Below are 13203 nucleotides of genomic sequence, written 5' to 3' on the forward strand. Positions count from 1 at the left end.
GTACCTGGTGGGTAATGCGGAAGGATGGGGAAGTCCGATGTGTACCTCATGGGGATTTAATTTTGGGCGAGAATAGTCCATAAATAAATTGTATAAAGTTAGTTGTTAAATAACCCTGTCACTGTCTGTTATCACTGTTATAATTGTTATATTTTGTACCAGTAGTAGCATAGTAAGAATTCTCCAGATTAAAGAAGGATGGACTTTTTCGATGAAAACCTAGCAGAGCACAGCGATGATGGAACTCGACCTGGTTTTCAACAACTGGCATCCAGCAACTTCATCAAGATCAACATCTCCTGCAGACTGTGGGCACGGGCTGCACCAGATACATCAGCCGTGAGCTCCGGATGCAGCAAGTGACCGCCCATCACCACACATCACCTCCCCTGCCATGGAAGACCATAACGACAGAGGGAGCCCGAAGTCATGGATTAAATGAACTCAACGGACACTGTAGAGTGATGATCCATAGACTAAGGGAATGATATCTGGAGACAGGAGAAGTGGTGGTGATCAACCGGACAATGGGGGACCTGGGCATGACGTAGATGGTATGGAATAAGGGGTGGATAATGTCCTGGGTTTGGCCAGAACAGGGTTAATTTTCACCGGACTCCAGGAAGGGGCACAGCCGGGGGGTGGGGGCTGACCCCACCTGGCCAAACAGAGCCCGGTATTCCATACCATGTGACGTCACGCTGGTTTCCGGTGGGGGGGCGGCGCGGCGGGAACGCACTCGCGGCGTGGGGGGGCGCAGCGTTGGTCCTGTTTCGGGAGAGCGGCTGTCTGTACGGTTCGTGGTTGTGTTTTCTCCCTATTTGTATCGTTGTTGTTCCTGTTTTCCCTCTGTTTGCTGTTCTGTTAAACTGCCCTTATCCCTACCCACCAGTTTCTGCCTCTTTCTTTCCATTCTCCTCCGAACGCCGGCGGGGGGAGGGGCGGCCGCGTGGCGCTTTTGTTGCCAGCGGCAGCCGAAACCAAAACATTAATAGAAAGGTCTGAGGCTTAAGCTCCGCATGTGAGAAAAGAAAGTGCATCTTGCATCTCTTGACTCTTTCCTAGTCATCCTAACTTTTTGTTTTCTTCTCTGTTGAGCAATGGGCTACCGGGTTGCACAGAATTATCTAATCTTATCATATGATTTTATTTCTGAACAGTAATGATCGACCCACAGTTTACCACTGTGTATGGATAAGTAGATTTTTTTTTTTTTCCTCGCATAGGACTCACTTCACATTTGTTTACACTCTACATTATTGCCTTGCTTCTGGGCACTGTTCAAAGCAAAATAGGAGAAACTCCTCTGCTCTCTGCAGAAAATGTAGTTAGAAAAGGCAGACTGAGGATACACAAGGTTGTTCAAGGTTTGAAACGTGTGATTTCCACCAAATGACAAATGTGAGTGTGAAGACAGGAGATGCCAGGTATAAAATGAGGGCAGGATGGCTCTACCCTCGTAGCAAGCTACAAACTCCTTGCAGTTCTGAGACCTTCAAGATACAGAAGTAAAGACCTACGTCATGCAACCAGCAAGAATTTGCCTCTTAAATCTCAAACTAAGAAATGCCCCTCTTTTGAGACTAACATGAGAGAATGCCTTATTTACAATATTATTCTAATATTCTAATTTAAAATACTATTCTTTATTTGCCTTATTCTTTATTCAGTTCAGTGGACTCTGCATAAGCCTGTCAAAGAGTATAAAAGAAATCTGAAAGAAGAAAGAAAACACCTGTTCAGCTCAAAGATATTGTGCTGCAATTGAGCAGTGATATCGTGTGACCACAATTCAGAAGTGAGGGAGCAATTTCATAGCAAACAGATTTGTGTCCTGCTTTGTGCCTGGAAAGAAATGTTGGGTGTTCTTAATTGTCTTAGACACTACATGGTAACTATGAAAATAGATTTAAATCTCTAGATTAGCGTTCAAAACTCTGCAGAACAATTCTGGTAAAAGCAAATGTCAAGAAATAGGTATGAAAGTTTCTCTGCATTTTGCATAAAAGTGTCTTTTGCCAAATACAAGCTTTTGGGTTAATTCTTCCCATTTCAACACGACATTTATGTTTCACCATAATCTACAAACAGAAACAGCTTAGCAAAGACAGCCAGTTTGAAAACCATGTGTCATGAAAGCAGAGCCAAAGCAAATTATCTGACTTCACTGAGCCTAGAGTTAAAAACAAAAGATGACTCTCAGAGCATGGTCTTTGGGGTTTGGTCAGGTGAAAGAAATATATGTCAGACTCCATGAAAATGAAATCAGAACTGTGTCTGGTTAGTGAATAATATGCATTCACTGAGGACAGTAATTTCTTGCTGGCAGATGAAGTCCATTTTTTGTTGGACTTCTCAGGAAATCCTCATTAATTCCAAGAAGTCATCTCTGGCTCCGGGGTGACCTTATAGCAGCCTTCCAGTACCTGAAGGGGCCCACAGGAAGAATGGAGAGGGACTATTCACAAGGGTGTGTAGAGATAGGAGAAGGGGAGATGGCTGTAAACTAAAAGAGGGCAGATTTAGATTAGATATTAGGAAGAAATTCTTCACCATGAGGGTGGTGAAACACCGGAACATGTTGCCCAGAGAAGCTGTGGCTGCCCCCTCCCTGGCAGTGTTCAAGGCCAGGCTGGATGGAGCTCTGAGCAACCTGGGCTGGTGGAAGATGTCCCTGCTCATGGCAGGGGGGATGGAACCAGATGATCTCTAAGGTCCCTTCCAACCCTTACCATTCTATGCTTCTATAATTCTATGATCTGTCTCCATCAAGGTAATTTGGTTTCAGCCTGTTGAAAACAACTGCCAAAACCTGGTTGTATTAAATCATTACCAGAAGTAAAAAAAAAAAAAAAAGCCAATAGCACTATAATTCCAGAAATGACGTAATCACATTTCTTTGAATAATGTATAATCTGGAGGAAAAAGAACATACCTGAGGAAGTGGTTTCTTCTCAACACAGTTTATACCTCCAACAAAGACCATATTGGGCATCACTGGTCTGGCATACTCAAACACAAAGTCAAATCTCAGAAGCCAAAGGGAAGCAGAGTTCAGGAGGTCCAGCAGGGACACATCTCGCTGAAGAACTTCGGAGGAAAACTTTACTGCATCTCTGTAGTAACTATCACAGTACCAAAGCTCTAGGAAGGAAACTAGTGCATTTTCCACTCTCTGGAAGAAAGTCATGCGGTCCGAGTTGAAGGTAAATGTTCTCGGGGCATAGGACAGAGGGTCTGGGCACTGCGATGCTTTATAGTGTAAGTCACAAGGAAGTCCTCTCAGGAAGAACACAAATGGAACAGACAGATAATTAGCAACTGTCACTCCGCACATAAAAATGGGGTCTGTTATGACAGCATCGAAGCCACTCTGGTTCAAGAACTGCAGGGTCTCCTTGCTTTTGAACAGGTCCTTGCACTGAGCATAGAACACACGGAAAACGTGCACTGACCTGTCGTATAGTGATAGAGCGTTCAGCGGGAAAGGCAGGTCCTTCAGGTGAGCGGCAACATACTCCTGAAAGGGATCATTCAGGTCTTGTAATGTGTTAGACACTGGATATGTTTTCACCGTGTACGCCTGCGTCATCTTCATTTCCCAGCTAACTTCTGGTGCAAGCACCACCACTTCGTGTCCTTTTTCGACGAGCTTTTCAACAACTTGCTGCATGCTAAGCCAGTGGCTTCCTACCATGGGCACCACCAGGAGCTTCCCTCCATCTGAGAGGCCAGGAAGGAGGAGGATAAAAATCCAGGCACAGCAAAGCTGCAAAGTCATATTCCTGTGGTGAGGTTATGGACTGTGAAAGTCTTCTCCTTCAGGCTGCAGCTTGAAATGCTTTTGAAGGAAGCTGACGGGTTTATCTGTTGATTTGTGCTGCTTTGGCATTATCTTCTAGTTAATAATTTACTGCTCTGGGTTGTGGTTTGTGTGGGTGTTTGTTTGTTTTTTTTTTTTTCATTATTTGTAGAGCCAAATGCAGTGACCTCATCCCACGCTGAGTCATTGGAGTTCCTCGGCGTTCAATGGAGAATTAGCTCCTCAACATGCTAGTCAGATTTCTTAGGACTTCTCTCTCGATCGTTGACATGTCCTGTCCTGATGCCTTGGCCAGGACTAAGGAAGGCAAGTCTGGTGTGAAAAAGTCCAACACCACAGTAACAAATGAAAACAGCCTCAACAAATTTCGTTGTGGTTGGAGATATGGGTGTGCAGATAATTTCTCTGAGGACAGAACAGGAGGCCCTCAGGATAAAGGGAAAGGGCAGATGAACCAACTCTTCTGAGCTAGCAGGAGTCTCCACAGTCTACAGACATCAAGAAGAGACACTGAGAGAGGCTGACCAGGCAGCTGAGGGCAGAGATCTGTGAGCTGAAGCCCAGCTTCTTGCTTCAGAGCAGTAACGCAGTTGTTTCACAGCCTACAAGACAGCCCTAAGGCAGCTGAAAACTCCTCATCACTTGCCTATACATCGAGTAGAGGCCAGACATAAGACACGTACTAAATGTGTTTTAAGGACTACTACTCCCTGTATGGCTTGGACTGTTCGGTTTAGACTTGGGTGTGAGCTCAGGTTTCAGCCCTGACTTAGCTAACAAGCAGCTTCAGCCCAAGTGTGGGTTCTTAAGAGCCATCGGCTTTACAGCATTGCTTGTGATGTTGTCGATGCAGAAAAGATTAGATGCCCAAATAGCACCGTGCCTTGGAAAAATAATGCCACCTAGGATACTTAGAGCCATGGAGCCTCTGTCCCTCAGGCACACAAGTTCTTTTTTGTCCCTTCCACACCATGCTCAATGCAACAAAATTCACTGTGTATTGTTTTCTCCATGTTTTCCTATCAGTCTTTATATTTCTTTTCCCCATTTTACAATGTCTGTAACTTTGCCTTGTGTAGAGAAACTACCAAAGAAAGTGGCAGAGAGCAGTTTTCTTTCAGGGTAACTTTTCAGAAAACAAAATATTTGAGCTTCAGAGTAGGAGGAGAAGGTCTGAGGTAAAAGTGAAAAAAAGACTCTCAGAATCTTTTATGTTATTATAAACTGTAAGGAAAAAAAATACGAATAATAACTAATCATTGGCAAGATGACCAGTTTAGCAAACAGCATCTTCTCACAAAAAAAAGGTTAATTTGTACATTTTGTAACTGCACCCCCCCCCCCCGCCCCATTTGCTGAAGAGGGGTAAGCAGAGAACTGGTAGGGACATGTCCTGCCCTCCCCTCCCTTCCCACCAGGACAGTTTGGCAGCCAAACCTCGCAGCACTCCTGACATGAAGAGAGTGCCTGCAAAGGCAAGCCCAGGGCAGGTGAAGTTAATCAGTACCTTAGAGGAGATTCTGAGTGTTTGACAGTTTGCCAGCAACTCCCTCTGTTGGCTTGGTTACCCTGGCAAGGGTTTCGTGATGAGGTTCAACTTCGCTGGATTCACGGGAGCCGGGGATAAGAGTTGCTTGCTGCTCACACGTTGTCACCAGTGAAAGAAGGCAATCGGACCTCGAAATTTGGGTAAGAAGCCGCATAGATGGGGGATGCCGGTTGTGTATATATTGTGAGCAAGACAAAATTTAGGAGGAGATATGATATCTTTTACTAGTCCCACTGATAACATACAGAGAGAAAACCCCAACAAGGAAACTAGGCATCTGAGTTCTCCTCCCTTCACAGATACAGGCAGTAACATAAGCAACCACACACAGGTGTCTCCTGGACCTCTTCAGCTGTGAGCCCTGATGGAGCTGCAAAATCTCCTTTCCTCTTCCACATTCCTTGCTGGGCAGCAGCCCAACTTTGATCAGAAAAGAGATCCCCTCCTGCTTAAATTAGCCAGGAGCTTGGTAGTTGGACCTGTGGGTTTGAATCCACTCGTAGGGAGGCAGAAGCTAACTCTGGAGTTCACTGTTTCCTGAGGGAGGATCTGATTGCTGGGCTATTATAAAAAGCTAGCTTGGGTTTCCAAGAAAAGCTCTACTAGGGTGGTGTGATCCCTTGTTTGCCAGCGTCCCCTGCTGTCCTGTGGGAACGTGCAGTGAACTGAGGCCCTCAGGGCTGGGCTGGAGGAATGTTTTGTCCTTATGCAAGTAAAGGCATTGCCAGACCAAAGTCTTTTGGCTGGTGCTAAGGAAGAGGTCCTCGTGAAGAAAAGAGCTGATGCAAAACTATCAGCAGCACAAAGTTTTTCCTGTTCCTTCCTTTTGTAGCGGTGGTGGGATTCCCAGCACCTTCAGTATGGAGAAACAAACGCTTATGGCCTTAGGCAATGGGGCTTGTCTCAGTGGACACCCAAAGGGTGCTCTGTGTAGCTTCACACTGTCATGGGCACATGGAGAAACCAGCTTTAGACATGGAGAACTGATTTCTAGAGTGGGCCAGATATGGGAGAGTGAGGGGCAGGGAGCAGTTCTGTAAGGCACAGACTGAAAGCACGAGACTGAACAGATTTACAAATAAATCTGAATAAATGCTGGAGATTTGGAGATAAAGAGTGTATTGCAAGTGCTGTGCTAAAAAGTGACCAAATCCATTTGGAACTTGCTGTTTGGTGTGGGTTTTTTTCTGCACTTGCATATGACCTTCAACAGCAAAATCAGTTGGCTGAAAACAGCCAATACAAAGTTCATCTTCCACTGTCTGTAAATCTCTTGCTAGTATGGCTACACTTTCTTACAGACTCCTTACTTTTTGTACCAGAACACCAGGGCAAAAACTGTGGAAAAGGTAAGGCAGCAACAGAAAAAAATTTAAAAAAAGAAAAATTAGAGGTAAACAGAGGAGAGACAAAGAAAGGATTAAATTCTGAGGTTAACACAGAATCAGCTGAGGTCAGATCTAAGCTGGGTAATCATTATTCAGAAAATTAACAGACTGGCTCATTTTTCAGAGCAAGATGGTAGGTTTACAGGTGTTTGCTGTTCATTATCCAGTAGCAAAGGGCACCTGGGCCCCTTGCAGCTTTGAAGGGTGTGGTGCTGGTTACTGACTCCAGTTGTATGTGCAGAGAAGCCTAGTTTGAGGAACAGAGGCTTGAAAGAGTGAGAACTGTGTGTGAGCTCCTGGTATTGGGGAGGAAAGGCTTTCACACTGGATACGAAGGACAGAAATTTTATGTTAAACAAAGTTGAAGCTTGAGTGACTCAAGACTGCAGATTTCTTTTCCTCCCAGGAGTACCTCTCACCACAAGGCTTGTGTGGGCTACTTCAGGCTGTCTCTTTGAGCTGGCAGGCAGCGTTGCAACCATGGAGCCGCTCTGAGGAGTTGAGACTGCTTGGACCGTGAGCCATAACCATGTTGTGGGGTTTGGGGGCAGGTGTGCTTACCCCTCGCCCTGTGATTGCTTGAGCTGGAAAAGGTACTAAAACTCTCTCAAACCGCTTATCTCTGAGTTGAACTGGTTGCGATGTGTGGATTTCTTCCAGCCTGAGCAGCCATCAGCGAGTGGCACTAAGGGAAGAGGATAGCAGATGGATAGCTCAGCAGCTACTTGTTATATGAGCAGCACCAAAACTAGAACTCAAACCAAATGATTGTTGAGACAGCCTGGAAGTGTGGGTTTTATCTGCTGGATTTGCTTTCCTGTTGTTAGATGAGATTGCTCACTCCCTCAGCTCTGGGTCTTGCAAGCAGGAACAGGTTGATCAAAGGCAAGAGTAATGAAGCAATTTCATTTCCTGGGTTTTGGATGATGGGTGAGGCTTACACATGGAGGAAGTCTTGTGTAACTGAACCCACTCCTTGTATTTTTTAATGCTAAACCATGTCAGGCAAAACGATTACAGGTACAACGCATGTTGGTAGCTTCTGATGTGAACCTGCCTGATTCCCCCCTTAGGTTTTACACACTATAGAGATACACTGGCATTTGCCTGCACAGGAGAAGATAGTATGTAGTTTGGCTAGCATGACTTCAGTGGAAAAACAACCCATAAAAGTGATGACATGTTGGCTGCAAGTTGGAAAGTAATCTTACTCTAAGTCTTTGCAAGAGCGAGAAGCATCAGGCAGCTAAGCAAATCACAGGACACAGATCATTTCTAGGGGCAGCCCTTAATAAGCCATAAACAGAAACCATACAAAAATGATACTATGTGATCCTGAAATTATGACTCTATACTAACAGAAAGGTGACATTTAAGGCTGCCCAAGTAACTGTAATTGGAACATTTCCTAACTGTTGTAGGGCAATGTGTTTGATATTTGCAAATATAATACTGTTATAACCTTTCTAGATTTTTGTACATAGACTGCCGTTGAATATTGTACCTTTAGACTCACATGACAGAAGGTGTTGTAATTTAACCAGAAGACAAACTTCCCATGGAATGGGAAACTAAGGCAGTAGTGCCATTTGAGATGAGGGAATTTTTGTTGCAAGAACTATGTTTTACATCTTCACTCAGTATCTCTTCTTCAAAATATGGGAGGCACAGGGTTGTGAACAAAAGCAGACTGAAGAGGACAGTGAGATGAACCGTTCGGTTAGAGCAGCTGTTTCAGGTTGGTCTATACTGTGCATTGAAGACATACAGTGCACGACAGTTAAACTTTCCTTTTCAAAAGTAGTGTTGCTTTTACTTGCCTGATGTTGTGTATTTTTCCATTGCAATATAAGGCAGGTGAAATTATTGTCGGCTTTACTGTGTGTTCTGCATTTGCAATATAAGGCAGATGAAATTATTGTCCGCTTTAAAGGTGCTCAACTGCCTTTACAAAAGCATAGTAAACAGATGCTGATGTGATACCAGGCTGCTCTGAACTGCCACTGCGTTCATCAACACCTTGAATATTGCATGGAAAAAGCAACCCTAGTATTTGGTTCATGAACGGAGTGATGACTTCAGTGCTGAAAATGAAGGGTTCCCCTATAGCTGTACTAATCCTAGCTACCCATTAGCAAATTAACAGTGCCCGCAGACATGATGGGATCCCTTCTGAGGCCACACAAAGTGACATTTGGATTGAGCAGACTTTTGAAAAGCATCTCTCTGTGGACCAGATATTTGTTCGTGCTTTGTTACTGCTTAGTGGATTTTTTTGGCTGCTTGCCAAAGTCCTTGAATTCCACTTTAATTGCACATTTCAGAGGACCAGTTAGAAATGTCTCTTTCTCAGAGCTTCCCAGATGCTGCTGGCTCTGGCAGGAGAGTTTCAGAACAGGACCTGTTTTCTTAATCCCTGTGCTGGAGGGACAAATGACAGCATCTTTATTCAGTTGTACTTCTCCTTTAATTCACTACCTACTTAAATCCTACTCAACTTAAATTTTAATGTTTTAAGTTAACCGGTTGTTTAAATGAGTAATGGCTGTTTTAGGTTAAAGAAAACAGGACCAACTTTGAAATGTTGCTATAGCTTAATGTTTCCGAACTTTGCTTTGGTCAAACCATAGGAACTTTGTTTTTACAAGCTGCCCAAAAAAGCAAATTCGCATTACCTTTGGCTACAGATGAGATATTTGTCAAAGTGTCTCAGGGCTCACAGTCCAAGTTCATTTGCGATGCCCCTCTAATGAGGGACCACTTACCGTGCCAGCCTTCAGGTCCTTCTGGAGTCATGAGAGGATGAGGCTGGCACAGGACCTCTGCTCAGCCAAGACACTGCGTCCAGTTTCCTGCGAGCCTTGTATTAACCCTCCAGACACCCTGGGACTTGGCAACTGGATTTATGTGTCTGTTGATGAATATGTAATTGATATGGAGATGGATGGCTATGCAAAGTTCAGGGCAAGAGGAAATCCGGCCTGGGGCAGACAGTGCGGTTATCTTAGTCAATGAGTAAGTGCAGCTTGTGTTCCCCCATGCCCAGTCCTGCAGTCTCATGTTTCTCCCACTGCCTCTGAGACTGCAGGTTGTGGACGATGCTTATGGCTCAGGAGGGTCAGGAAACTTGGGATTTAATTCCCAGCTCTGTGCTGAATAAGACCTATATGACCAGTTCTGCCAAAGCACAATCTCCTCAGCACCCCGATGCCTCCAGCTCCAGAGCAGGTACTCCACGGGACCATGTGAGATGTGGCAGAAAGGAGCGCTCTCCTGGAATACGGACATAATGCCCCCTTCTTCTGCCTGTGGAAAACTATGGCAAGTGGTGTAACAGAAAGGTCTGAGGCTTCAGCTCCTCATCTGAGAAAAGAAAGTGCATCTTGAATCTCTTGACTCTTTCCTAGTCATCCTAACTTTTTGTTTTCTTCTCTGTTGAGCAATGGGCTACCGGGTTGCACAGAATTATCTAATCTTATCATATGATTTTATTTCTGAACAGTAATGATGAACCCACAGTACACCACTGCGTATGGATAAGTAGATTTTTTTTTTTTTCCTCGCATAGGACTCACTTCACATTTGTTTACACTCTACATTATTGCCTTGCTTCTGGGCACTGTTCAAAGCAAAATAGGAGAAACTCCTCTGCTCTCTGCAGAAAATGTAGTTAGAAAAGGCAGACTGAGGATACACAAGGTTGTTCAAGGTTTGAAACGTGTGATTTCCACCAAATGACAAATGTGAGTGTGAAGACAGGAGATGCCAGGTATAAAATGAGGGCAGGATGGCTCTACCCTCGTAGCAAGCTACAAACTCCTTGCAGTTCTGAGACCTTCAAGATACAGAAGTAAAGACCTACGTCATGCAACCAGCAAGAATTTGCCTCTTAAATCTCAAACTATGAAATGCCCCTCTTTTGAGACTAATATGAGAGAATGCCTTATTTATAACATTATTCTAATATTCTAATTTAAAATACTATTCTTTATTTGCCTTATTCTTTATTCAGTTCAGTGGACTCTGCATAAGCCTGTCAAAGAGTATAAAAGAAATCTGAAAGAAGAAAGAAAACACCTGTTCAGCTCAAAGATATTGTGCTGCAATTGAGCAGTGATATCGTGTGACCACAATTCAGAAGTGGGGGAGAAATTTCATAGCAAACAGATTTGTGTCCTGCTTTGTGCCTGGAAAGAAATGTTGGGTGCTCTTAATTGTCTTAGACACTACATGGTAACTATGAAAATAGATTTAAATCTCTAGATTAGCGTTCAAAACTCTGCAGAACAATTCTGGTAAAAGCAAATGTCAAGAAATAGGTATGAAAGTTTCTCTGCATTTTGCATAAAAGTGTCTTTTGCCAAATACAAGCTTTTGGATTAATTCTTCCCATTTCAACACGACATTTATGTTTCACCATAATCTACAAACAGAAACAGCTTAGCAAAGACAGCCAGTTTGAAAACCATGTGTCATGAAAGCAGAGCCAAAGCAAATTATCTGACTTCACTGAGCCTAGAGTTAAAAACAAAAGATGACTCTCAGAGCATGGTCTTTGGGGTTTGGTCAGGTGAAAGAAATATATGTCAGACTCCATGAAAATGAAATCAGAACTGTGTCTGGTTAGTGAATAATATGCATTCACTGAGGACAGTAATTTCTTGCCGGCAGATGAAGTCCATTTTTTGTTGGACTTCTCAGGAAATCCTTATTAATTCCAAGAAGTCATCTGTCTCCATCAAGGTAATTTGATTTCAGCCTGTTGAAAACAACTGCCAAAACCTGATTGTATTAAATCATTACCAGAAGTAAAAAAAAAAAAAAAAAGCCAATAGCACTATAATTCCAGAAATGACGTAATCACATTTCTTTGAATAATGTATAATCTGGAGGAAAAAGAACATACCTGAGGCAGTGGTTTCTTCTCAACACAGTTTATACCTCCAACAAAGACCATATTGGGCATCACTGGTCTGGCATACTCAAACACAAAGTCAAATCTCAGAAGCCAAAGGGAAGCAGAGTTCAGGAGGTCCAGCAGGGACACATCTCGCTGAAGAACTTCGGAGGAAAACTTTACTGCCTCTCTGTAGAAAGTATCACAGTACCCAAGCTCTAGGAAGGAAACTAGTGCATTTTCCACTCTCTGGAAGAAAGTCATGCGGTCCGAGTTGAAGGTAAATGTTCTCGGGGCGTAGGACATAGGGCCGGGGCACTGCGATGCTTTATAGTGTAAGTCGCAAGCAAGTCCTCTCATGAAGAACACAAATGGAACAGACACATAATTAGCAACTGTCGCTCCGCACATAAAAATGGGGTCTGTTATGACAGCATCGAAGCCACTCTGGTTCAAGAACTGCAGGGTCTCCTTGCTTTTGAACAGGTCCTTGCACTGAGCATAGAACATATGGAAAAGGTGCATTGAGGTGTTGTATATTAATAGAGTGTTCAGCGGGTAAGGCAGGTCGTTCAGGTGAACGGCAACGTACTCACGAAAGGCATTATTCTGGTCCTGTAATGTGTAAGACACTGGGTATGTTTTCAGCATGTACGTCTGCGTCTTCTTTACCTCCCAGGTAACTTCTGGTGCAAGCACCACCACTTCGTGTCCTTTTTCGACGAGCTTTTCAACAACTTGCCGCATGCTAAGCCAGTGGCTTCCATCCATGGGTACCACCAGGAGCTTCCCTCCATCTGAGAGGCCAGGAAGAAGGAGGATAAAAATCCAGGCACAGCAAAGCTGCAAAGTCATATTCCTGTGGTGAGGTTATGGACTGTGAAAGTCTTCTCCTTCAGGCTGCAGCTTGAAATGCTTTTGAAGGAAGCTGACGGGTTTATCTGTTGATTTGTGCTGCTTTGGCATTATCTTATAGTTAATAATTTACTGCTCTGGGTTGTGGTTTGTGTGGGTGTTTTTTTTTTTCATTATTTGTAGAGCCAAATGCAGTGACCTCATCCCACAATGAGTCATTGGAGTTCCTCGGCGTTCAATGGAGAATTAGCTCCTCAACATGCTAGTCAGATTTCTTAGGACTTCTCTCTCGATCGCTGACGTGTCCTCTCCTGATGCCTTGGCCAGGACTAAGGAAGGCAAGTCTGGTGTGAAAAAGTCCAACACCACAGTAACAAATGAAAACAGCCTCAACAAATTTCGTTGTGGTTGGAGACATGGGTGTGCAGATAATTTCTCTGAGGACAGAACAGGAGGCCCTCAGGATAAAGGGAAAGGGCAGATGAACCAACTCTTCTGAGCTAGCAGGAGTCTCCACAGTCTACAGACATCAAGAAGAGACACTGAGAGAGGCTGACCAGGCAGCTGAGGGCAGAGATCTGTGAGCTGAAGCCCAGCTTCTTGCTTCAGAGCAGTAACGCAGTTGTTTCACAGCCTACAAGACAGCCCTAAGGCAGCTGAAAACTCCTCATCACTTGCCTATACATCGAGT

At 44.0% G+C, this 13203-nt stretch overlaps 2 protein-coding genes across 3 annotated transcripts in view; both read right to left on the reverse strand.

Moving 5' to 3' along the window:
• The window catches only part of LOC104337167 (UDP-glucuronosyltransferase 1A1), a 33511-nt gene extending 26132 nt beyond the window's left edge, over positions 1 to 7379 (reverse strand). For both annotated transcript variants that reach the window (XM_075429633.1, XM_075429634.1), the window contains exons 1-2: positions 5331 to 7379; positions 2936 to 5047 (exon numbers count right to left, since the gene is read on the reverse strand). In XM_075429633.1, coding sequence (XP_075285748.1) covers positions 2936 to 3781 — 846 coding nt within the window. In that variant the 5' untranslated portion in view covers positions 3782 to 5047; positions 5331 to 7379. The remainder of the gene's footprint in view (positions 1 to 2935; positions 5048 to 5330) is intronic.
• Positions 7380 to 7451: 72 nt separating this feature from the next.
• On the reverse strand, positions 7452 to 12597 carry LOC104338528 (UDP-glucuronosyltransferase 1A9-like). The gene is made up of 2 exons (XM_075429635.1): positions 11667 to 12597; positions 7452 to 11532 (listed from the first exon to the last, which is right to left on the reverse strand). Exons 1-2 carry the CDS (start codon positions 12510 to 12512, stop codon positions 11515 to 11517), a joined length of 864 nt encoding a protein of 287 aa, XP_075285750.1. The 5' UTR covers positions 12513 to 12597; the 3' UTR covers positions 7452 to 11514.
• Between the last annotated feature and the right edge of the window lie 606 nt (positions 12598 to 13203).

This window comes from Opisthocomus hoazin, chromosome 9 (genome assembly GCF_030867145.1).
Source record: "Opisthocomus hoazin isolate bOpiHoa1 chromosome 9, bOpiHoa1.hap1, whole genome shotgun sequence".
Taxonomy (NCBI): Eukaryota; Metazoa; Chordata; class Aves; order Opisthocomiformes; family Opisthocomidae; genus Opisthocomus; species Opisthocomus hoazin.

What these genes read in the sequence shown, in the direction of transcription:
- LOC104338528 (XM_075429635.1), bottom strand. Translation starts at nt 12,512, where the DNA reads ATGACTTTGCAGCTTTGCTGTGCCTGGATTTTTATCCTCCTTCTTCCT.